This window comes from Tenrec ecaudatus, chromosome 5 (assembly GCF_050624435.1).
Source record: "Tenrec ecaudatus isolate mTenEca1 chromosome 5, mTenEca1.hap1, whole genome shotgun sequence".
Classification (NCBI taxonomy): domain Eukaryota; kingdom Metazoa; phylum Chordata; class Mammalia; order Afrosoricida; family Tenrecidae; genus Tenrec; species Tenrec ecaudatus.
This window is the reverse complement of record NC_134534.1, coordinates 1,654,421-1,678,276: the sequence shown is the minus strand read 5'-3', so window position 1 is coordinate 1,678,276 and position 23,856 is coordinate 1,654,421. Positions and strand designations below refer to the sequence as shown.

The 23,856-nt window shown below is 59.9% G+C and overlaps 1 protein-coding gene across 3 annotated transcripts in view; it reads left to right on the top strand.

The window, feature by feature from the left end:
* The window catches only part of ADGRB1 (adhesion G protein-coupled receptor B1), a 53,670-nt gene that overhangs the window by 15,068 nt on the left and 14,746 nt on the right, over positions 1 to 23,856 (top strand). For all 3 annotated transcript variants that reach the window (XM_075549209.1, XM_075549207.1, XM_075549208.1), the window contains exons 12-18: positions 326 to 434; positions 1,879 to 2,022; positions 2,423 to 2,498; positions 2,577 to 2,679; positions 3,503 to 3,546; positions 16,294 to 16,435; positions 20,894 to 20,997. In XM_075549209.1, coding sequence (XP_075405324.1) covers positions 326 to 434; positions 1,879 to 2,022; positions 2,423 to 2,498; positions 2,577 to 2,679; positions 3,503 to 3,546; positions 16,294 to 16,435; positions 20,894 to 20,997 — 722 coding nt within the window. The remainder of the gene's footprint in view (positions 1 to 325; positions 435 to 1,878; positions 2,023 to 2,422; positions 2,499 to 2,576; positions 2,680 to 3,502; positions 3,547 to 16,293; positions 16,436 to 20,893; positions 20,998 to 23,856) is intronic.

The following is a 23,856-nucleotide window of genomic DNA, read 5'->3' as shown; positions in this document are numbered from 1 at the left end:
TAGCACCCTGCCACCACCAGAAAACCCCCTAGGGACCAGAGACCACCCATATCCGGACCTGTGCACGGTAGAGCCCTGGCCTCTTCGTTCCCACCCACGAAAATGGGTGTACAGTCAATTTGCCAGCCCTGCCCCCAAGTCAGGTGGGGGCCTGGAGGTTGCTAGGAAGTGGCCCACAGGGCAGAGAAGGGGAGAGAGGACGAAGGCAGGAGACCAGAGGGCCAGGATGGGGAGCAGGTGTGTCCCTGCTGGGGTCCAAGTGGCCAAGAGGGTGCCTCTCCTGATGCCGGGGTAGGCCAGGGTCCTGAGAACACCCGCTCCCCAGGTGGGCCCCAATGCCAAGGAGCTGTTCCGGCTGGTGGAGGACTTTGTGGATGTCATCGGCTTCCGCATGAAGGACCTGCGAGACGCATACCAGGTGACAGACAACCTGGGTAAGCCCGCCCCAGGACTGGCCCTTCCTGCCTCTGTGTCCTCGTGACCCGGACCCAACACACACTCTGCTGTCAAAGCCATGAGCTGGGGCAGCTGGGGGTCTCGGGCTGGGGCGGAGGTCAGCAGGGGGAGTCTCAGGCCCCAAAGAGGCACAGCAACCTCAGGCCCAGGTCAGACCCTGTTCCACAGCCAGCCCTCTTGCACTCCCCCAGGGATGGGGGCCTCACCCTTCCTGTGATCCCTTGAGATCTGAAGGCACCCATAGCCTTTGTCACATGTCTGTCTTGGAAGCTTGGTCATAGGGCTCAGGGACCAGTGCCCACCTCACAGGTGGGAGACAGGTGCAGAGAGGCCCAGGCCCTCTCTGGCGGTCACCATGCAGGTGGTGTTGGCGCTGCCCTCTCCCTCTCCCTCGCCTGGCTGCCCTGGCCTGATTTCTAGTGAGATGCCACTAGCCCACAGAGGGAAGGGCTTTGTGTGGCTGCCCAGAGAGGCCTTGGACTACACCACATGCAGGTCACAGACCCCTCTGCCCTGTCCCAGGAGCCAGGGACAACCTGGACTCCCCCCTCCCTTGGTCTCCCCTGGGCCGCCTCCTGTACCTGTCTCAAAAGACATACTTGCTGCCTGCACCCCACTTTTCCTGGCCTTGAGCCTCATCCTGGGATCCCTCCAGGCCTGGTGATTCAGGGACCCACAGCCAAATTCCCCCAGCCCAGCCCCCTGCCCCAGGGTCCCTGCTCTCTCCCCAGGGCCCCACCCTGTACCCCGCTCAGGGAGCCCTGGCTCTCCTCCCATTGTGTGTGTGTATGTGTGTGTGTGTGTGTGTGTGTGTGTGTGTGTGTGGTGGGGTGGGGTGTGCTATAGGCAGGCCCTCCCAGGATGACCAGTGCATGTTCTCTGAGGGAGAAATTGAGAGACAGCCCACTCAAAGGGCAGAGCATGGCCAGGGATGGTGCTTCAGGAATGCCCGGGCCCCACAGGGTATAGTGCCCAGGAAGCAGACAGGACCTGCCTCTCCCCAACCCTTTCCTCGGGACCTTGGTCCAGGTCTGGGCCCTGTCAGGGCTGGGAGCAGAGCTCAGAGTTTCCAATAGGGTCCAGTATGGGGGGCGGGGCTCAGACTGAACTCTGCCCAGTGTGTATAGGGGCCAGTGTGTGAGTGTGTGCATGCGTGTGAGCATGTGTATGTGAGTGTGTGCGCATGCGTGTGTGAGTGAAAGTGTGTGACTGTGTATGTGTGCATGTATGTGCGTGTGTGTGAGTATGTGTGGCAGTATGTGTACATCTGCGCAAGTGTGTGTGAGTATGTTCTGGGAGACCAAGACTGGGGAGCAGCTGAGGCCCTGGGTCTTTGGGGAGCTGTGTCCCTATGTGTCCTGTGCCCTCATCATCACGTCTCTGCCTGTCTGTCTGTCTGTCCGCCCACCTCACCCACCCCAGTGCTCAGCATCCACAAGCTCCCGGCCAGCAGGGCCATGGACATCAGCTTCCCCATGAAGGGCTGGCGGGCCACTGGCGGCTGGGCCAAGGGGCCTGAGGACAGAGTCACTGTCTCCAAGAGCGTCTTCTCCTCCGGCCTGGCAGGTGGGGCTCTGGCAGTGGGAGGTGAGAGCTGTGGGGGGAGTGCCATGGGGAACAGGAGGCAGGGGCTGGCAGATGGGGTCTGCAGCCCCCCAACCAAGCTGCCCCAGTCTCTCTCCCAAGTGTGCCAGGTCCTTCTGGGGCGGCGTTGCATGTCCCTATTAGGGAGCCCCAAGGCAATCTTTGCTGAGTGACTGCAGGGCCCCTCATTGCTGAGTGACAGGTTGAGGCCAGGGACTTTGCCTAGAGCCCCAGCCAAGTGGTCTGACTCCCAGACGAGGACCCTGTGGGGACCTAGGCAACCCTGCTGAGAAGGTGACTCTCACAGGGACAGCAGTGGACAGCCAGTGGGGTGAACGGCTCTGCGTGCGGGGTGGGAGACGCTGACAGCTCTGTCTTGTAGAGGCTGACGACTCGTCTGTCTTTGTCGTGGGCACTGTGCTCTACCGGAACCTGGGCAGCTTCCTGGCACTGCAGAGGTGGGCGCCAAAGGCTGGGTGAGGTGGGTGGGCTCCCAGGGGCTGTGGCAGGCCTGACGAACTCTGCCCCATCCACAGGAACACCACCGTGCTGAACTCCAAGGTTATCTCAGTGACCGTGAAGCCCCCGCCACGCTCCCTGCTCACGCCCCTGGAGATCGAGTTTGCGCACATGTACAACGTGAGTGTCTGCTGTGTGGGAGGGGGCGGGAGGAGTGCTCCTGCTCCCACATGCCTGCACAGGGCACATCTGGCACAGGGCACACAGAGCATGTCTGCACAGGGCACACGGAACACACACACGTACACAAAGCACACACACATGCACACAGAGCATACCTGCACAGGGCACACACAGACACACATAGACACAGAACACACACCGAGCATACCTGCACAGGGCACACACATGTACGCCCATACACAGGGCACACACAGAGCATACCTGCACGGGGTACACACAGACACAGAACACACACAGAGCATACCTGCACAGGGCACACACATGTACGCCCATACACAGGGCACACACCGAGCATACCTACACGGCACATGCACACACACAGCAATGTGCTCTGTCTGCCTGCAAGCAAGCTGTTCATCATGAGACCCCCTGGCAGTGCAGCTCACACAAGCAGCCCTGTGCAGGCCCCACCCCCCAGATGCCCAGTCAGCCTGCTTGGCCCTCTCATGGGATATCTGCTTCTCTCCCATGGCCCTGAGGCTGGGAGGGGCTGGGATGGCCCAAGGCTCCTGGGGTCTCCTGCTGAGGACGCCCTCCCTCCTGGGCAGGCCAGTCCAAGGCTACCACCTGACCTGAGAGGCTCCAAGTAGGTGGCTGTGTCCCAGTGGGTCATGGCTGGTTCCTGCACCCAAGGCCAGCTCCCTGCTCCACAGGGCTGCCCCGGGCTCTGACTTCTCCCACATCAGAGGAGCAGGGCTGAGGTCCCAGCGGTCCCCAGAGCTTGACAGTGGCCCTGACCTCTGGTCTCCTTCTCTCTCAGGGCACCACCAACCAGACCTGCATCTTGTGGGACGAGTCGGAAGGGTGAGCTCACCAGCCTAGGGGTGATGGCGGGAGGGTGCAGGCCTCAGTGTGGGGGCGCTGTTGCAGCGATCGTGGGGCACATGGCCGGCCGCTGTCCAGGTCCTTGCCCTTGGTGGGGAGCCTGGAGTGGAAGTTGACTCGGTGTTGTATGCAGGGAGCCCTGACGGCAGAGCAGGGCCAAGTTGGGGGCTGTTAGCATGGACAGAAGTTGTGTGAAAGCCTGGGTGTAAGGGTCCCAGTGGGAAGGAGAGTGAGGGATCTCTGAGACCCCGTCTCAAAGAGTCTCCTTCACTGCCCTGGCATCTCCGGCCCCAAGCCTCCTGTGCCACTTCCCCAGCATGGAGTCTGAGATGTCGGGCACAAGCATCTTGGCAGAGGGAGCGGCTCGTGCAAAGGCCCTGGGGCGGCCTGGGCAGGGCCACTGGCCCTGGATAGCACACTGCTGCCCTGCTGATGCTGGGAGTGTGGACGGGGTGGGGCTGCAGCTGGACTCTCAGCCAGGTAACTGACTCTCTGGCTTCGTGATGCTGATGGAGTTTTCCTGGGTTTTGTGGCATGAACTTTTGTACAAATGTAAAACCAGGGAGGGGAGCGGGTGGCAAGTCTGAACCCCCGCCCCTCTGAGCTGCACCAAGTGGCCCAGTGGGCGAGTGCGGTGCCTCTGCATCTCAGGGCCCTGGTGCCCTGCAGACATGGGGTGTATTTGCGCTTGAGGGAGACCTGGTACCCCATGTATAAGAGGACCTTCTCTGCTTCTGGGGGACTTGGTACCCTGTGGACAAGAGAGGCGTCTTTGCATTTTGCAGGGATGTGGTTCCCCGTGGACACGTGTGGGGTGGGGAGGTCTCTGCATCTCTGGGGGAGGTGGAGCCGGTTACAAACTGAGTGGCCTCCCACTTCCCTATGCCCAGAGCCCTGCCCAGGCTTTCCCAAGACTGCCTGCAGCACCCAGTAGGCAGCCCTGCTGGTGGCCCCGTGCCTCAGTTTCTGCGGTGCCCCAGCCTTACCTGTCTTCCTGGCTTTTCTCAGGAGTCCGTGCCCCCGGGGTTTAGGTTTTCTGTACAAATGACTCTGTAGAGTGTGTGGCATGGCCCTGACCCAGGCCCTGGGCAGTGTCAGGAGGGATCTGATGCCCAGGCTGTACCATGGGCACCCTGGACGAATGTCTGTCTGCTTCTATGGGCAGGGTAGATATTGCAGAGACCTTGGGTCAGGTCCTCAGGGTTCTGCTGGGTCTTGGACCGCCCCCTCCTTTCTCCGGCCCACCAGGCCCCAGGTGTGGGGGGAGGGGGCACTCCAGCTGAGTGAGCAGGTGGGGGTATGGGCCTCAGGTTAGTGAGGACCTGAAGTACAGTGCCAGTAGTGATCCTGAGAGCTGGACATGGCCTCATCCACACACATTGCTGTGTGGGACCCCAGGACATCCTGCGGGGCTGGGGAGGCACGTGCTCTTGGGTTTTCCGTGGGCCAGAGGGAGGCAGGGCTTTGCCAGCGGTGCCTGCAGCTGACTCTGAGCCACGCTTCCCAGGGCTTGGCTAATAAGGGCAGTTGGCTCCACTGCCCTCCTGCACTGGCCCAGTCTCCTCCTTCCATGGGGGGCCACTCCACCCTACCTTGAGTTAGCTCAGAGAACAAAGTGTCCATGAGGCTCCCCTGGGTGTCAGGTGAGGCTGGGCAATGCATGCATGAAGCCCCCTGGGTGACCAGGTCAGAGCAGCCAATTCCACACATCAGGGGCCCAAGGCAGGGCCTGGGGTCTGTTTTCATCCGAGCAGGGTTGGGGGTTCAGTGTGTCTATGGGTACCATCCGAGGAGCCCTCAGGTCTCTGCGGGGACTGTGTGGAGCAGGTGACAAAGAGTGAGAGACATTGGTCTCTCTGCTGAGAAACAGTGACCTGTTGACCCCCAACTGAGCCCTGACTTCACTCCCATCTCTGATCACACACTGACCTGGTCCTAGTCACATGCTAAGCCCTGACTCTGGTCAGTCTCTGAGCCCTGACCTTGGTTACACTCTGAACCCTGATCCTAGTCCCACTCTAAGCCCTGAGCCTGGTCCTACACTGAGCCCTGTTATCATACCCTGAGCCCTGACCCTGGTCACACCCTGAGCCCTGGTTATGATACCACACTGAGCCCTGACTCTGGTCCCACGTTGAGTCCTGGTCCTAGTCCCACTCTGAACCCTAATCCTGGTTCTACTCTGAGCCCTGACCCTGCTCACATACTGAGCCCTGACCCTGTTCCCAAACTGAGCCCTGACCCTGCTCAGATACTGAGCCCTGATCCTGATCCCACACTGAGCCCTGACACTGGTCCCACTTTGAGCCCTGGCTCGGGTGCCACACTGAGCCCTGACACTGGTCCCACTCTGAGCCCTGGTCCTGGTCACTCATTGAGCCCTGACCCTGCTCACATACTGAGCCCTGATCCTGTCTCAGTCTGGGTAGCTTGCGCATGCTCAGGCATCATTACTCGTGACATATGCTCACAGGGCTGCCTCCTCTTTCAGCAACATGCGACACTCTGCCACATGACTCAGTTGCTCTGGGAAAGAATGAGTCAGCACCTCCACCCACCACTGCAGACCTTTCGGGCTGCTCTCTCCCCCACTGTACACACAGGTGCATGCAAGGGATCAACACCCACACTCAAAGTGTCTGCTAATGCTGGCACCTCTGCGCACTCCCTGCAGGGCCTGTCATCCTGGCCATCAGCGGCACAGGGCCAAAACCCTCTCCCAGTACATCAGCCCACCCGGCCAACATCCTGCCTGGCATCCTAACTCCAGGCCCCCTTGTGCCCTAGACCACCCTGGCCAGGCCCAATGGGACATTTGCCCACATTGTCCTGCTGAGGACAGTCACAGTTACAAGTGAGAGAATGACGGACAGATGCAAGACTAGGTGGTGGATGCATTCACGGTGGATACCGGTGGGTGGGCGCATGCACGTGTGCAGGGAGAGTGAGCGTGTGAATGGCGGGTGAGTGTGTGGAGGGAGGGTGAGTGGATGGACATGAGGGTAGTGGGTGTGTGGGTGCACGGGTGGAGGTCAGAAGTAGATAATGGGTTCATGGTCAGATGGGCAAGTCTCTGCTTCCAGGGCTGCTGAAAGGAACCCCTACACGGTGAGGATCTCGTTGGTCATTTGGGTCAGCGCCTTCGGGCAGGTTGGTACCGAGTCAGAGCAGCCCCAGGCACAGCAGACAAACACCACCACCACCGGCCCCTGCCTCGGTGTCTGTCCATCTCGCTGAAGGTCTCCCTCTCTTTCACTGCCTGCCTACTTTACCCAGCACAATGTCCTTCTCCAGAGACTGGTCTCTCCTGACAACATGCCCAAAGTGCATGAGAGCAAGTCTCACTGTCTCCTTGCCCCTAAGGGGCACTCTGGCCCCACATCTTCCAAGGCAGGTCCATCTGTTCACTGGACGGTCCACTCTGCTTCCCGTGCTCTTCACAAGCAACACGTTGCAAACTCAGTGAGTCCCTCGTGGTCTTCCTTGTTCAGTTTCCAAGTTTCACACGTCTCTGAGGCAACTGAAAAGACCGCGGAGCGGGTCAGACACACCTTAGTCCTCAAAGTAACATCCTTCCTTTTCCATACTTCAAAGAGGTGGCACGATGATTATGCATTGGGCTGCTCATGGCAAGGTCAGCAGTTCAAAACCACATCACTCCTCCAGAGAAAAATGAGGCTTTCAGTGGAGTAGAGTCTGAGGAACCCACAGCAGCAGGTCTACTCTGTCCTTTGGGGTCACAAGGCATTGGAATTAGCTGGAAGGCAGGAGTTTGCTGAGTGACTTAGAGCAGCAAAATCCCTTCACCCACAGACATGTAGACTAGGGGTCTGGATTCAGGGTGCTGCTCAGTCTCTCTCCAGAGACTCTAGGGAAAGACGCTCCCTTGTCGAGGTTAGCTTCTGGTGGTCCTGGGTGTTCTGTGTCTTGGATGCTTTGCACCAATCTCTGCCACCTGGCATATACACTCCCCTGTGTGTTCCCTTTGGTTCCTCATCTTATAAGGACACCAGTCCTACTTCAATAATCTCACAATAACCTAATTTTATCTGTAAAGACCCCATTTCTAAACAAAGTCACATTCATGAGAACCAGGGGTTAGAACTTCAACCTGCTCTGTGGAAAAGCAGAACTGAACCTGAAACCGCATTAATGGGTAAACTGGTGTGTAGGAAGATTTTGCATAAGAGAATGAGTGGATGACCAGAGATGAATGGGTGGATAGATAGTAGAGTGATTGGATAAAAAGAGAGAGTAGTTGGAAGGATGGAAGATGTAGAAATAAATGGATGGGTGGATGGATGGATGCATGAATAGGTGGATGGATAGGTGGATGGATGGATAGATAGATGAATGGATGAAGGATGGATGGATGGATGCTGAATGGATGAATAGGTGGATGGGTAGGTGGTTGGTTGGATGGGTGGATGGATGGTTGGGTGAATGGATGGATGGATGGATGGATGGATGGATGGATGGTGAATGGATGAATGGGCGGATGGGTAGGTGGTTGGTTGGATGAATGGATGGATGGATGGTGAATGGATGAATGGGTGGATGGGTAGGTGGTTGAATGGATGGGTGGATGGATGGATGATAGATGATGGTTGGGTGGATGGATGGATGGATGGATGGATAGATGGATGGTGAATGGATGAATGGGCGAATGGGTAGGTGGTTGAATGGATGGGTGGATGGATGGATGGATGAGTAGATGGATGGGCAGGGGGTGGGTGATGGTTGAAGATGGGGGTGACCTAGCAGATGGTTGATATGGGGTTGGTGCTGAACAGCTCTAGGGCCCTAAAGGGATAGCGCCCTTTGTCTGACAGGTTTCACTCACTGCCATCGAGCCCTGGCTTGTGGTTTTGAACAGCTGGACTTGTGATTAGCAGCCCAGAGCCTCATCCAATAGGCCACTGGTGCTCCTTCGTGCACACATGGAGATTACACAATGTAACTCTCTAATTATTGCTTGTTCAATCAACAACCAGAACATTTGGAGTGTGAGAGTCAGAACTGGCCGTAGCTCATGGGTCACCTGCTCTGCCCTCACCTGAGAAGCAGTGTAGCCATGGAGAGTGGGCAGGTGGGCCTGAGTTCAACCAGGGGACAGGCTTTCCGCAGCTTTACCTCCAGTGTGTGGCCCTGGAGTCCATCCCCTGAGCGGACAGGAGCCCCTGTGAATTCCCCCAGCAGACTCCCTCGCTGGGTGGCTCCCAGTGCCCGGCCACCCAGGTCCACCCCTGCCCTGGCACCCCCAGCAGCCGAGCTGCACATATAGGGTACAGACCCCTGCCAGGACCCCCTTCTCCAAGCCAACTTCACAGAGCTTCCCCGCTGCCTCCCCAGGGCTCCTTTTCTCGGAGGTGACTGGGCCCGGGGAGCGCCCAGCAGCATGCATGTTTGTGGTCTGAGCTGGACCCACTGCGCTGACCCCAGGCGGGTGTGAGGGATGATCAGGACCCAGACCAGACCCCACCTCTCTGAGTGTAGTCCTGGCCCCTTTAAGAGCCTCTCCCCCACCCTCACCCCTGCTTGGTGTCCTAGGAGAGGGCAATGAGGAAGGTGGCGAGCGGAAGAGAGACTTGGCAGGGTCCCCAGGTCGCTGTCAGCGGCTGGTTCCCAGCCCGGTCTCTCCCACACCGGCTGGCCTTCCTGATGGGAGTAGAGGGGGTGCAGGAAAGGGGTAGGGGAGGGGCTGGGGTCAGCCCCACACAGAAGCCTCTTTAGAGCCTGGGAAGGGCCTTGGAAGCCCACCAGAGAGGGAGGGAGAGACGGGGAGGATTGAGGGGGGGCCTAGGAATTCATGTGGTCACTTGGCTCCGACCTGGGTCGGGGCTGGGGACTGGGTGGGGCAGCCTGATGGCAGAGCCCCCATCCAACTTCTACCCACCAAAGCCCTAAGCTTGGACCCTGATGGGCCCTGGGTGGGGGCAGCTGGGGATGGCAGGACCTCTGGGGACCCCCTCCCACCTGTTCCCTTATCCCGCAAAGTCACCTCTGAGTCTAGGCCAGGTGGTGGTGAGCAGGTGGTAGGGTCAGGATGGGCATGGCAGCAGTCCCTGGTCCCTCCTCCCGCTCACTCAGCTCTACCTGCTCCTGGTTCTGTGGCAGTGTCCGCTCTGGGCGCACACCCTCCCCAGGGGCCCCTCCATCACCTGCTCCTCAGCAGTCATCCAGATTGGCAGCTCCATTTCCAAGCCAGAGAGCATTCAAGGAGCATGGCCCACCCAGCAGTCACTCATGTGCTTCCACCCCCTGCCCCCCACCCCCCGCTCACCCATTTATTCATCCCTTCCCTCAACTCGCTTATTCACTCATTCATTCACACACACCCTCAGCTCACTCCTTCATATGCCCCCTGGTTCATTGATTCATCCCCCCTCCCCGCCTCCCTCACTCACTTACTTGCTCACACCTTTCCTGTCTGGCCAGGACCACAGGCCCTGCCCTCAGAGGTGCCCACGTTGTCATCCAGACCTTCTGCCTCACCCTGCAGCACCCACCCACAGGGCCCCAGCGAGCCTGCTTCTCATGGAGTGAGGGGGCCTCCACAGGGGTGGGTCATTGAGCCTTGTCCTTCCCACCTCTACTGGGTGAGTGTGCAGACAGCCCCTCCCTCTAGCTCAGGGACCTGGCTGTCCTGTCTGCATGGGAACACGGTCAGTGCCCCAGGCCATGCCGTCATCAGACACAGTGTCTGCCTCTTCCCGGTCCTGCAGGTGCCAGCACTACCACCAGACGCCACGGCAGCTGACACACACCCTGCCCTGAGCTGGGCACCCCTCCCCCCAGGGACAGTGTTGGGGACAGCTTGCACGTGAAGTGTGAGGTCGGGCCTCCTTGAGCTGGCTGCACAGAGCAGTCTTGCCCCCGTCCCCTGGCAGCTGCCCTGCAGTGTATGGCCTGCTTGGCCTGAAGGTGTATGCAGGTTAGGGGTCACTGCAGACAGGGGCCTGATGTCCATGGAGACTTGTGGGGGAGGATGAGGGGGAGTCTGAGGGTCCGGACGGGGTGGGGTGACTGGGAGGGGGGAGGGCAGGTGGATAGGTGGGACCCACTGCACTTCTGCCTGCCTCCTTCCGCCAAACCTCCCTTCCCAGAGGATGCCCCGTGTGTGTGTGTGTGTGTGTGTGTGTGTGTGTGTGTGTGTGTGTGTGTGTGTGTGTGTGTGCTGGAGAAAGCAACCCCTCCCTCGGCAGGGATGGGGAAGGCTGGATGGAGGGCAGATGGGGAAGCACTTCTAGGCTGTCAATGAGAGCATAGTGACCATGGGTCCACCCTCCCCTCTTGGCCTTGGAGGAGAGGGTGGGGGTGGGGAGGGGGGTCCTAAGTTCCTCGTGGTGGCTGCACTGTGGGTGAACGAGGAGAGGTCTGGAGGGCAGGGTGGTCTAGGGGGACTAGTGGCCAATGCCAGCTGCATTGTGATGGTGGGGATGGTAAAGACCCATAGTGTACTGGTGGTATTCTTAGTGTTGGTGTTGATGGTAATGTTGATGGTGGTGGTGGTGGTAATGATGGGGTGGTGGGGTGGTGATGATGGCAACCATGGTGATGGTAGTGCTGGTGATAATGATGGTGATGGTGGTCATGATGATCCTGTTGATGATACAATCGTAATGATGGGTATAGGCTGGTGGTGGTGGTAACAGTGGGGAGGGGGTGTTGATGGTAGTGGTGATGTCAATGGTGGTGATAGTAGTGATGGTGATGATGGTCATAATGGAGATTATGTTGATGATAGCAATAATAATGAGGACATGGGGTGATGGTGATGAAGATGATGGTGGGGTGAAGATGCTGTTGATGGTGGTGATGATGGTACCAATACTCATGATGCTGTTGGCGTGGTGTTGGCGGTGGTGATGGTGGTGGAGGTGGTGATGGTGATGGTGATGGTGGTGAAGATGATGTTGGGGGTGAAGATGATTGTGGGGGTGAAGATGATGGTGGGGGTAAAGATGATGGTGGGGGTGAAGATGCTGTTGATGGTGGTGATGATGGTACCAATACTCATGATGCTCTTGGCGTGGTGTTGGCGGCGGCGGTGGTAACGGTGATGGTGGTGGTGACGATTACATTGATAATTATGAGGGTGGAGGTTGTGTTGACAAAAATGATGGGCTCAGCTCTTAGGAGGAATTTACCGCCTACCCCACCCCCCCACCTTAACCAGGGCCCACCCCTTACCACATAAGTAGCCAGTGAGCACACAGGACTAGGTAGGTGGGCGGGGAGGCTGGGTCAGAGAGCAGAGGGGAAAGAGCCTGAAGGCCACAGATGGAGAAGGGGCTCCAGGGCAGGGCAGGGAGACTGGAACCTGGTGGAGTCAGGGGCATGAGGGTTGGGCAGGAGGTGGTGACCTAGCCAAGCATGGAAGGTGAGGTTCTGAGTGAGGACAAAGGAGCTGTGGACCCTCTGGGGGCCAAAAGCTTCCTGAGAGGTGTCCGCAAGTGCAGTGGGGTCTACAGGGCCCTCCAGGTGGGGAGCCCAGGCCCTGCCCTCTCCAGGAGCTTCATCTGCCGGCAGGTGCCCCTGGTCCAGGAAAAGGTCCCTGCGCCCTGGGGAAGGCTTTCCAGCAGCATCTGTGTGTTCAGAAAGTGCTGGTTCAGGGCAGGGCAGCAGTGCAGACAGCCAGCTGGCTGGCAGGAGCCAGGAGATAGGTATCTTGGCTTCCAGGGGACATGAGCTGGTCACAGATCCTCAGCCCTAGGAGAGGCCCAGGACTGTCTCACAGATAGGACACATGCCCGAGTAGGAGGCTGTCAACAAGGCCTGGTCAGGCAGCTGCTCAAACCCCAGGGTCCTCAGAGGGGCTCAGGCACCACCCCCTGGCTGGAGGCTGGGAGCAGTGACCCTGTGGGCCTCATAGTGGCCACTTGGGGGACCAGCTATGATGGAGGAAGCTTTCTGGGCAGGTTGGGGGCACGACTCCCTGGAGGAGGCAGAGGCTGAGTGGAAGGGAAAAATGGGGGTGGTATGTGGAGTGTAGGTGGCCCGGAAGGAGGTGTCCGGAAGGGTGACGTGCCCTGCAGTGGGCACATGGGAGCCGGCTCTCTGGAATGGAGGCGTAGGAGCAAGCACAGGGACACTGGCTGGGTGCAGCTCACACCAGGACCAGAAGGAAGGCAGGTGGGGCCTGCAGAGAGGGTCTCACTGGCTGGCTGGCTGAGCCAGTGGGAGGGGCTCCCTGAAGCTACTCCCTGGCTAGCCTGGGTGCTCGCCCACCCCCACCCCACCCCCCTGCATGCTGGCGGCTTTTCTTTCTGCAGTGTGGGAGGATTCCTTGTGAGTCATTCACACTTGAGTGCAAATTAGCCCATCACCTCCCAGGGGACCCTGACAGCACAGTCTGGGGGATGCAGAGCCTGCTGCCTCAGCGTTGGGTGAGCAAGCACCCTCTGCCCCACTGCCTCCTTTGGGACCAGGCTCCAGAAACCCTGACAGGGTTCAGAGTGAGAAATGGTCCCAGTACCCAGGGCAGGCAGGTGGGCCAGAGCCAAGAGTGGGCCAGGCCTTGGACGGTGTGGAGTTTGGCAAGGATGAACTCAGAGGTTGAGCACAGGGGACAGGAAATGATCCTTTGGATTTGGTGATACGGAGGTCATCGGTGGCCTGGGCCTGGGGTCCCATGGTGGGAGGACTGGTGGCCTGCTGAGGGTGGGGGTGTACCTGTTGGGGATCATATGTCTGATGGGGGAGGCATAGCTCTGCCCTGAGAGCCCCTCTCTGAGGGGTGGGGGGGCACACCCTCGGTCCCTTCTGCCCTCTGCGTCCTGGGTGGGTCACCACTCCAGCTTTGCAAAGGAACAGGTGCCACTGACCCCAATTCCTTGGGGACCAGGAGGGACCTGGCTCTGTGACCCAGATAGCCCGATGTCAGACAAGCGGTGACAGACGGCCTCCCCTGGGGGAAGCAGTGTGCGCACAAGGGAATAACCTGCTTGTGTTGCTGAGGTGGGAGCTGCTGCAGACTCCTGCAGCAGGAGCTTCAGTTAGATGTGGGGAAAGACTTCCCACCCATGAGTCAGGGTCTGAGTGTAAGCCGATGTTGAAAGGAAGCAGCAGGCCTGAGATGCAAGTGGGAGCCTGAGTGGGGGTGGGCTTGAGGATGGTGGGGGCAGTCAGCAGGGCTTGGCTCACAGCCTGGACAACCCCACACCAACCTAGCTCTGGGGTTCAGTTCAGTGGTCCCTGCCATAGGCTGAGTGTGGGGGTTGTCTTGCTGCACAGCTCTGAACCATCACACTGCCTCTCTGAGCCTCTTTATCGACAAGGTGGGGGTGACAGTGACCCCCAAAAGTTAAAAGGCAGACTACACAGCAAGCCCAAAGCCCATCGTGAGCATAGCTACTAGGGAGAGAGGCCAAGGGTAGACCTGGTCAGTCCCTGTGTGGACACCCAGGAAACTGCCTGGCCCACTGAACACTGGCAGGAGAACTGAGAGCCTTCAGGCTCAGGACAGGCATGGCCCCAGCACCACTCCAGAGTGGTCAGCAGCTGCCCCCCTTCCAGGCCACCCCCTGCACTGGCTTGCTCCTCAGTACAGTGGGCAGCATACCTGGCCCACTCTTGGGTCCCTCGACCCAACTGGCATACCCCCTGGAGGGGCTGACTGCTGTGGGCCTGGTGCCTGAGGACTGGCCAGTGAGTCTGGGAACATGCCAGGCCTGCTGGCCCCAGCCAGCCAGGCTCCCTCCTCAGGCCTGGTTAACGCTGCCCCTCCCCCACCCCACTCTCCTTGTTTCCGGTTGAGGCTGGGAACAGGAGGCTGACACTAAGGCAGAGTGAGGTTTGAAGCCAAGGCCTCTAGAGTATGGGGCAGTCACAGGCATGTGCTATGGGTCAGCTGGTGCCCTCTGCGGGGCCTCTGCAAACACTGTGTGGCGCCCTTTGCCTGTGATGTACTGGCCTTTTGGATGCAGTGGTTGGTGCCTTGCTGGTGTGGGACTCAGGCCCCGTGGACCCCACAGCGTGGACTTGTGACTGGCGCGCCCCTGGGACAGAGTCTGCGTGGGGGGGGTAGAGGGGGGAGAAGAGCCACAGAGGCATTCCCGAAGGCCCAGCACAGGAGCGCGGAGCTAGAGACTCCCACTGGGCCAGCGTTTCTGGAGGAGGCAGTCTGGGGACAGTCTCCATTCCTGCGGGAGGCAGGGAACTCAGATGGGCAGAGGCCCAAGGCTCATAGACCCCTTCCGTGGCTCCTCCTTCTCCTGTACCCTGTTTAATGGGGGATGAGTCCAGGGTCACCCACCACCTGGCTGGGTGGGGCTCTGGGGACAATGCAGGGACAAGGATGCCCCCCACCTGTGTGGCAGGCAGAGGTGAGCAGCCCACCCGCCTCCTGCTCAGTGTAGCCCATGACATTGGCCACGTGTCTTGCCCCCGCGCAGGCCATCACTTTGCCTCCCAGCAAAATGGGGCAAGCCCTCCCCCCCCCTAGTTACATACATAGAAAGGCAGGTGGGAGGGATTCCCGGGAAGGGGGGCTGGGGACAGCGGAAGCTTAGAAAGTTCTGTGCTGCCTCCCCAGGCTGCTGGGAGGGAGGGCCGGAGTTGGTGGTTGTATAACACTGATTTGGGGCACTTGGAGGTGGAGCTGGGGCGCCCAGGAAGTCTGCTCCTCCAGGAGCCTCTGGACTCCTGCCTCATGTAGACAGGGTGACCTAGGGGGAGGCAGGTGGGCTTCCCAAAGCCGCACAGCTCGGAGCTGTACACTGGTGTGGGTGGCTGCAGAGAGCACTGCACAGGGAGCCAGCCCAGCTCCCACCCCAGAACACAACATGGCCCCAGTGCCATGGTGGGGTACAGCAGAGGGGTGTCCCCAAGGCTCTCCAGGGCGCAATCCTGGACTGGAGCAGCTGCGTCTGCAGTGGGAAGGCTGGGAGCAGCCCCCAGGGAAGCCATAGAAGGTGGGCAGGGCTGTGGCCACATTGAGCCCCCAGTTCTGAAACAGATTCGGAATGGCGCTCTTGGCCATAGCAGGAGGCAGCTGGCCTCTTCGGGTGATTTGGGGACCCTCCGCAGGTCAGTGGGCCCAGGGACCTGTGGGCCAGAACCTCTGAGAATGGAGGGCCTGGCCCTTAGAGGGGAAGGCTCTTTGGACTACCAGCCAGAGGAGCTGGGTGGCAGTGCCCGGAAGCCAGCCAGCACTTGGCCTTCAGGCCGCAAGAGGTCCGGGCAGACCGCGGTGGAACTTTCGGCTGCTGGCAGAGAAGAGCCTGAGCTGGCCGCCCCCAAGGAAGGCTGTTTCTGTCCCGGGAGATGCGCAGGCGGAGACCGGGGGACACAGCCTGGGGGCGGAGTGGGGGATGGGCCGTCCCAAGGTCACCAGCGCCCGCCGGCGCCCCTCACCCCCGCCCGCACCCTCCCGGCTCCACGTGCGCCCACGCGCGCGCCCAGGGCCAGCCCTCCCGGACCGCCACTCCTCAGGGTGGGGGGCAGCGATGGGGGCGGGGCCCGGCTCGGGGCGCGCGCCCCGCCCCCCCCACCCCGCTGCCTCCCTCCTGCGCGCCCGCGCGTCGCTCTCCGTGGTTGCTCAGGCGGCGGGGCCGGGCGCGGAGGGAGGCGCGCGTCGCGGGCGGCGATGGGGGCGTCAGGGCCGGCGGGGGCCGAGGTGCGGCGCGCGGGGACCGGGCTGGGAGGGGGCGGCGCGGGGACCGGCCCGCGTCTCTGCCGCCGCCGCTCACGCTGCCGCCTGTCCCCGCGCCCCGCCCCTCCCAGCCCCTCCCCCTCCGCCCCCCCGCAGCTCGGGCCCTGGTCGTGGCGCGGCTGCCGCACGGTGCCCCTCGACGCCCTCCGGACGCGCTGCCTCTGTGACCGGCTCTCCACCTTCGCCATCTTAGCCCAGCTCAGCGCCGATGCGGTGAGACTCCGCGCGCAGCGGGACGGGGCCACCCGGTGGGAGGGCGCAAGGTCGGGCGGCGGGGACAGGCCCCGAGCAGGCTGGCGAGCGCGCGGCGGGCGGGGGTGGGCCGCGCGAAGGACCCTTCTCGCTTCGGAGGGGACGGCCGGACCCCCGGGCCTCCGCAGAGGGCCGTGGGGGGAGCTGACCCCGCGAGCTGGAGTTAGGCGCAGGGCCTGGGACCCCACGATGTGGCTCTCTCGTGGTTTCCGTGCTGCCCCAGCTAACCTCACTCTCCTGAGTGCCTGCCCGTAGGTCCTTGGAGGGAGGCTGGCCCTGGGGCTCTGGGACCCAGAGGAGGACAGCATGCTGGGCCACCTCCAGTCACCTGCCCCATGATACCCCTGCTGGGTAACTGGCCTGCGGAGTGTAGCGGAGTTCTTCACATCTAGCAAACTGACAGCTGGTCAGGCAGGGGGCTGTGTCCCTGGAGGCCCAGGGTAGCCAAGGCTGCTGAGCCTGGCCCCAGTGCACCCTCCTGGGAAGGTCCTGTCATCTTCTCAGGGGCCTTCCTCCTGGGCTTGTGGTTCCTGTGGGGGCTGCCGGTTTCTATGGCGACAGCATAGGGGGTTGGGCAGCACACTGCCTGGGGCTCTAGGCCTGACCCACTGAGGTAATGGACCCCCATGTTCATGGCTGAGCAGTCCCACTGGCCAGGAAGGGCCCACAGAGGGCAGCAGGTGAGGTCAGCTTTGGGACCCCTGCTGTGGAATCCACAGGAGTGGCTAGAGGGGGACAGATAGGGGTCATGACCACCTGGGTGGGTGGGAGTGGGGCAGCTCCGCTCTCAGCGAACACTGCAGGCAGCCCCCCTGGGTTGGTAGGTCTGCGCCACGTCCTGCCTGGCTGAGTCCCCAGAGCTTTGCCGAGGGTGGAGTTCTCAGCCATGGTCCGGTGGCTGGGAGTGCTGGTGTTCAGATCTCCAGTGATGGGAGAGGGGCCTGGGGAGCCATCCAGAAAGAACAGACCTTTGCCATGGGCCTGGTCCAGGGGACACTGAAGCCTTGCCTCTGGGGAGAGGCAGGAAGAGACGCTGGGTCTGTAAAGGGCTCTGGTTCTGGTTCGGGTGGGGGGAGTTGAGCACCCCACGCCAGCTTGGACTATCTGTGTGAATGTCTTTGGAAGCAGGACTGGACACCTGAAGTTGGGGGTGCTTTGGGCAGGGCCTCTCAACAGCCACAAGGCACCCCCGCAGGGTGGGACCCCTGGACCAAGGGCAGGCACTCTGCTTTCGTCTATAAGAGTGCGGTGGTCAGCTCTGCCTGTCTCCCCGCTCCCCACCATCCCTGTGGTCCCCTCAAGGGAGGCCCAGAGCAGGGCAGGGCAGGGAGCCAAGTTGGTGTGGCCCTGCCAGGACCACCCTGCCCCTGTGGTACAGATGGTTCAGTTGAGGCCTGGCTGGGATGGAGAGGACAAGGGAGCCACCAGCCGAGGCTGTTTGTCCACAGCTACCTCCCCCACCCCCTACTGTGGCTGACCAGAGTATAGGGCAGCCAGGCTGGGAGGGGCCCGGTTTGCAGAGAATCTCAGAGATGAGGGTTCTGAGGGGCAAGTAGGAGTTCACCCACCAAGCTCTGCAGGAAGGACACCGCTCATTCCGAGGGGGACTGAGGAAAGCAGCTCTGGAGGAAGTTGGAGGGGCAGGGAAAGGTGGGGTGCAGAGCCCACTGGTCAGGCTTGGGCCTGCTCATCCTGAGGACTGGTGGCCTGGGTGTTGCCTGCGCCGGTTTACCTGTGTCCCTGTGAGAGGTGAGTGGATGAAGAGGTCCCAGTAGGGACATAGATAAACCGGTGCAGCCAGCAGCTCTGAAGGCCAGAGGGGGACAGGGCTGGGTATAAGGCCTGCTCGCTGCCTGTCTCGACCCCCTGGGGACTCGATGAATTCCCTGGGGGTGGGGTGCCTCTAAGGTGGTGACTGCATGGTACCTGGGGTGTGGAGTGGCCCTCAAGGACCTGGAGTCCAGACAAGGGCCTGAGGTGGCCATCCCCACAGGGGCTGTGGGGGTGAGCTCCTAGATGGAGTAGGAAGTGCACCAGAGGAGGCGCCAGGTAGGGCAGGTGTTGATGTGCTGCTGCCAGGCCCCAGCAAGGTTAGATAAGTCTGAGTCACACCTGGGCTGGGGGGCCGGGAGGGGGGGCTGGAGGGGGGCTGCAACCAGGTGATGTGTTGCCAGTCCTGGAGCCAGCCTAGCAGGCTCTGAGCAAGTCGGCCACAGGCAGCACCTGTAGATCCTGTACCCCGTTCTCTGGAGCTGGGCTCACAGAGTGATGGATCAGGGCTCAGAGAATGACCAGGATCCGGGCTCACAGAGTGATGGATCAGGGCTCAGAGAGTGACCAGGGTCAGGGCTCAGAGTGTGACCAGAATCGGGGCTCAGAGTGTGACCAGAGTTGGGGCTCAAAGAGTGACCAGGATCAGGGCTCAGAGAGTGATCAGGATCAGGGCTTAGAATGTGACCAGGGTCAAGGTTCATCGAGTGACCAGGGTCAGGGCTCAGAGAGTGATCAGGATCAGGGTACAGAGTGTGACCAGGATCAGGGCACAATGTGTGCATAGGGCCAGGGACTAGGCTGAGACAGGAATCAGGCTCAGCATACACCAGGCTGTGAGCAGGATGCTTTCTTGTGGGTGCTTGTGGGAGTGTGGACAGCTAGGAACCTTTGTTGGCATGAAGCGGGCCCTTCCGGATGGAGGCCTCTCGGTTAGACTGCAGGTGCAGGAATGTGGAGTGGATGTGGGGGGAGGCAGTCGGGGTTGGGCCGTGAAAACCACTGATGGCCAGGTAGACAGCCGGCAGGCATGGTCTGGAAGGTGAGGAGCTGGCTCAGAGTGGATGTGAGCCACCACGCCCCCTGTAGGGTTGAGGAAGACCATCAGCAGAAGGACAGGCATGGCAAGAGCCCAGGGCAGACTAGGGACTAGCCGTGCAGCCTGGCCCCTGACACCCGCCCTCTACCTGCCCCGGCCACGGGAGTGGGGCTGAGCCAGGTAGGGAGGGGCCAGATCTAATGAGCACTGATTGGGCAGATGGCACCAGGGCTGGGCATCAGCCACCAGGAGCAGACCTGAACCACTTACCAGGCCACCCGTGACCCAGGTCCATGGCCAGCTGCAGCCAGAGCCCTGGAAACCAGCTGGGGTCCTTCTGACCTCTGCCAGGTTCTGGCCTCAGTTTCCCAACTGGTGAAGGGGTGTAGTACCGGGCTCAGGAGTCCAGCCCACCAAGCCCTGCTGGCCCCCTGCCCCAAAGGGGCTGCCTGGAGCCAAGAACTTCCCCCCAAGGGTGCTCAGCCACCCCACGGAGCTCACCTCGCCTGGTTCATATGGTAGGCAAGACCACCATCTCCTGGGAAGCCCCCTTGATGGGCTAGTCCTGGGGCCCCTGTGGAGGGGCCATAGGTGGGTAGGATTCAGCCTGGACCCAAGGCACAGATGGCCAGCTTGACTCAGGGGTGGGGGGGTCAGGGTACAGGTCCTTGATCTGCCATCTCACCTTGACCTGAAGGGGCGGTTAGCAGCAGGGGTGGGGCATGGGGAGACTATTGGGTGGCTGAGGGAAGTCATCACACTGCAGGACTTCCTGAAAGAGAACTCACTGGTCACTGTGACCTGGGGGAAAAAAAACCCTGGGGAGTTGACAGTGACTCTTAGGGGGGCCTGGGTGCTAGGGAGGGCTTCCTGGAGGAGGTGGAGCAGCAGCCGCCGTGTGGACGGGAGCCTGGTGCAGTATGGCCAGGCGCCTGTGTCTGAGGGAATTGTCCCCAAGTCAGAGAGGTGGCAGGAGACGTGAGGGCCAAGCTGCTCCACGGGGGCCAAGGGTCTGAATTGCTGTTCGTGGGGCCTCAGGTGAGCCTGGATGGGGGCCCCTTTAGAGTCCCTCCTGTTGGTAGCTGGCCCTCCCTTCATTCTGGAGCTGCTGGCTGGTGAGGGGGCTTGGAGCTGTCCCCTGGGGGCTGCATGCGTTCTGGGCAGTATGTTGCTGACATGATGAAGACTAGGGATGGGTAGCAGGACCAAAGTCACCTGGGGTCCCACATCAGTGGGCCAGCAGGAACTCGGTGCTTGGGATGCCAGGGGCAAGAACAGTTGGGTGGACAGGCTGGAGCAGGGGAGGGAGGTGATCTCACTGTCAGACTACAGCCCAGGGTGTGGTTGCTGGCGGGCACACGGGGCTGAGCGTGCTGGGGCAGGAGTGGGGGACAAAGGGTTAGGGTGCTATGTTGGGGGACAGTAGGGGGCATGGCACGTGAGGGACTGGTTAGATGCCTTAGAACTGGAGCTGGGATATGCTGCCAGACACCCCTCAACAGAGCCTCTCTGAAGCGGGGCCAGGAGTGGCAGAGGAGCCTTGAGAAGCCACCCCCCCACCTGTGGCTGGGCTCCCCAGGGCCCTGACCTTGCCCTTGACCCCCCCACAGGGCATGGAGAAGACCACTGTGCCGTCCGTGGCGCTCATCGTGGGCTGCGGCGTGTCCTCGCTCACCCTGCTCCTGCTCATCATCATCTACGTCTCCGTATGGAGGTGTGTGGCGCCTGCGCCCCCAGCCCAGTGCATCCCCAGTCCCAGTGTGCCTGCCCAGGGCTCCTGGGCCAGTCCACTTTGCGCAGGAAGGCAGACAAGGACAGGTGGACTCAGGCCCCCCACTGCCTAGAAAGCTGAGCCCAAGGCGGTGTGCCTGCCAGCACGTATGCCCAATCTGGGCCGTGACGCTGGACACTCAGCACATCCTGAGCCCTGTGTGTCCTTCTCCTGGGACTGCAGGGGCCCACCCAGGGCTCCTCTCTCCTGCCAGGGTCCCCGGAGGAACCAGGCAGGGGCAGGCAGGAGGAGGAGTGTCTGAAGCTGTGAATAGCTGGTGAGGAGCAGGCTGGGCGTCAGTTACGAGCATGTCTCTGATCCTGCCCAGCCTGGCTGCAGTGTGGCGGGCCCCACGCTCCATGCCCCCGGGACACAGTTTAGCATGGCAGGGCAAGTCCAAGGTCACCCTGCTAGGACACTCTCCCTCCAGGGCCCAGCCTCGATTCCTAGGGCACTTGGACAGACATGCTTCCACCATGCCTGGCCACCCTGTCAGCCCAGTATCGGAACTGATGAATCTCGCTCCTGAGGTGGGGTGGGAGGAGCTGTTGTCCAGGCATCCACTAACAGTGCTCCCAGCTGTGTCTGAGGCTGAGAGAGGGTGACAGCAGCTCAGTAGGGCCTCTCCAGGATGGGCCATCTCAGCAGGAGGGGACAGAGGAGCACCCATGGCTGCCGTGGTACCCAGCTGTGTACCAGCACATGGTGTGCAGTGGAGTGGAAGGTGACAGTGTTGGTGATTGAGGTGTGAGAGTTGGTGGAGGTGGTAGTGATGGTGATAGAGGTATTAGAGGTGATGTTAGTGGTGATAGAGACATTAGAGGTGGTGATGGTGGTGATAGGGGTATTAGAGGTGGTGGTGATAGGGTATTAGAGGTGGTGAAAGAGGTATTAGAGGTGTTGATAGGGGTATTAGAGATGGTGATGGTGGTGATAGGGGTATTAGAGGTGGTGATGTTGGTGATAGGGGTATTAGAGGTGGTGATGGTGGTGATAGGGGTATTAGAGGTGGTGATAGGGGTATTAGAGGTAGTGATGGTGGTGATAGAGGTATTAGAGGTGGTGATGGTGGTGATAGGGGTATTAGAGGTGTTGATGGTGGTGATAGAGGTATTAGAGGTGGTGATGGTGGTGATAGAGGTATTAGAGATGGTGATGGTGGTGATAGAGGTATTAGAGGTGATGATGGTGGTGATAGGGGTATTAGAGGTGGTGATGGTGGTGATAGAGGTATTAGAGGTGGTGATGGTGGTGATAGAGGTGTTAGAGGTGGTGATGGTGGTGATAGGGGTATTAGAGGTGGTGATGGTGGTGATAGGGATATGGGGGGGTGATGGTGGTGTTAGGGGTATTAGAGGTGGTGATGGTGGTGATAGGGGTATTAGAGGTAGTGATGGTGGTGATAGGGATATTAGAGGTGGTGATGGTGGTGATAGAGGTATTAGAGGTGGTGATGGTGGTGACAGAGGTATTAGTGGTGGTGATGGTGGTGATAGGGGTATTAGAGATGATGGTGGAAGTGGTGATAGAGGTATTAGAGGTGGTGATGGTGATGATAGAGGTATTAGAGGTGGTGATGGTGGTGATAGGGGTTTTAGAGGTGGGGATGGTGGTGATAGGGTATTAGAGGTGGTGATGGTGGTGATAGGGGTATTAGAGGTGTTGATGGTGGTGATAGAGGTATTAGAGATGGTGATGGTGGTGATAGAGGTATTAGAGGTGATGATGGTGGTGATAGGGGTATTAGAGGTGGTGATGGTGGTGATAGGGGTATTAGAGGTGATGATGGTGGTGACAGGGGTATTAGAGATGGTGGTGGAAGTGGTGATAGGGGTATTAGAGATGGTGGTGGAAGTGGTGATAGGGGTATTAGAGATGGTGGTGGAAGTGGTGATAGGGGTATTAGAGATGGTGGTGGAAGTGGTGATAGGGGTATTAGAGATGGTGGTGGAAGTGGTGATAGGGGTATTAGAGATGGTGGTGGAAGTGGTGATAGGGGTATTAGAGATGGTGGTGGAAGTGGTGATAGGGGTATTAGAGATGGTGGTGGAAGTGGTGATAGGGGTATTAGAGATGGTGGTGGAAGTGTGATAGGGGTATTAGAGATGGTGGTGGAAGTGGTGATAGGGGTATTAGAGATGGTGGTGGAAGTGGTGATAGGGGTATTAGAGATGGTGGTGGAAGTGGTGATAGGGGTATTAGAGATGGTGGTGGAAGTGGTGATAGGGGTATTAGAGATGGTGGTGGAAGTGGTGATAGGGGTATTAGAGATGGTGGTGGAAGTGGTGATAGGGGTATTAGAGATGGTGATGGTGGTGATAGGGGTATTAGAGGTGGTGATGGTGGTGATAGGGGTATTAGAGGTGGTGATGGTGGTGATAGGGGTATTAGAGGTGGTGATGGTGGTGATAGGGGTATTAGAGGTGGTGATGGTGGTGATAGGGGTATTAGAGGTGGTGATGGTGGTGATAGAGGTATTAGAGGTGATGATGGTGGTGATAGGGGTATTAGAGGTGGTGATGGTGGTGATAGGGGTATTAGAGGTGGTGATGGTGGTGATAGGGGTATTAGAGGTGTTGATGGTGGTGATAGAGGTATTAGAGGTGGTGATGGTGGTGATAGAGGTATTAGTGGTGGTGATGGTGGTGATAGGGGTATTAGAGGTGTTGATGGTGGTGATAGAGGTATTAGAGGTGGTGATGGTGGTGATAGGGGTATTAGAGGTGATGATGGTGGTGATAGGGGTATTAGAGGTGATGATGGTGGTGATAGGGGTATTAGAGGTGATGATGGTGGTGATAG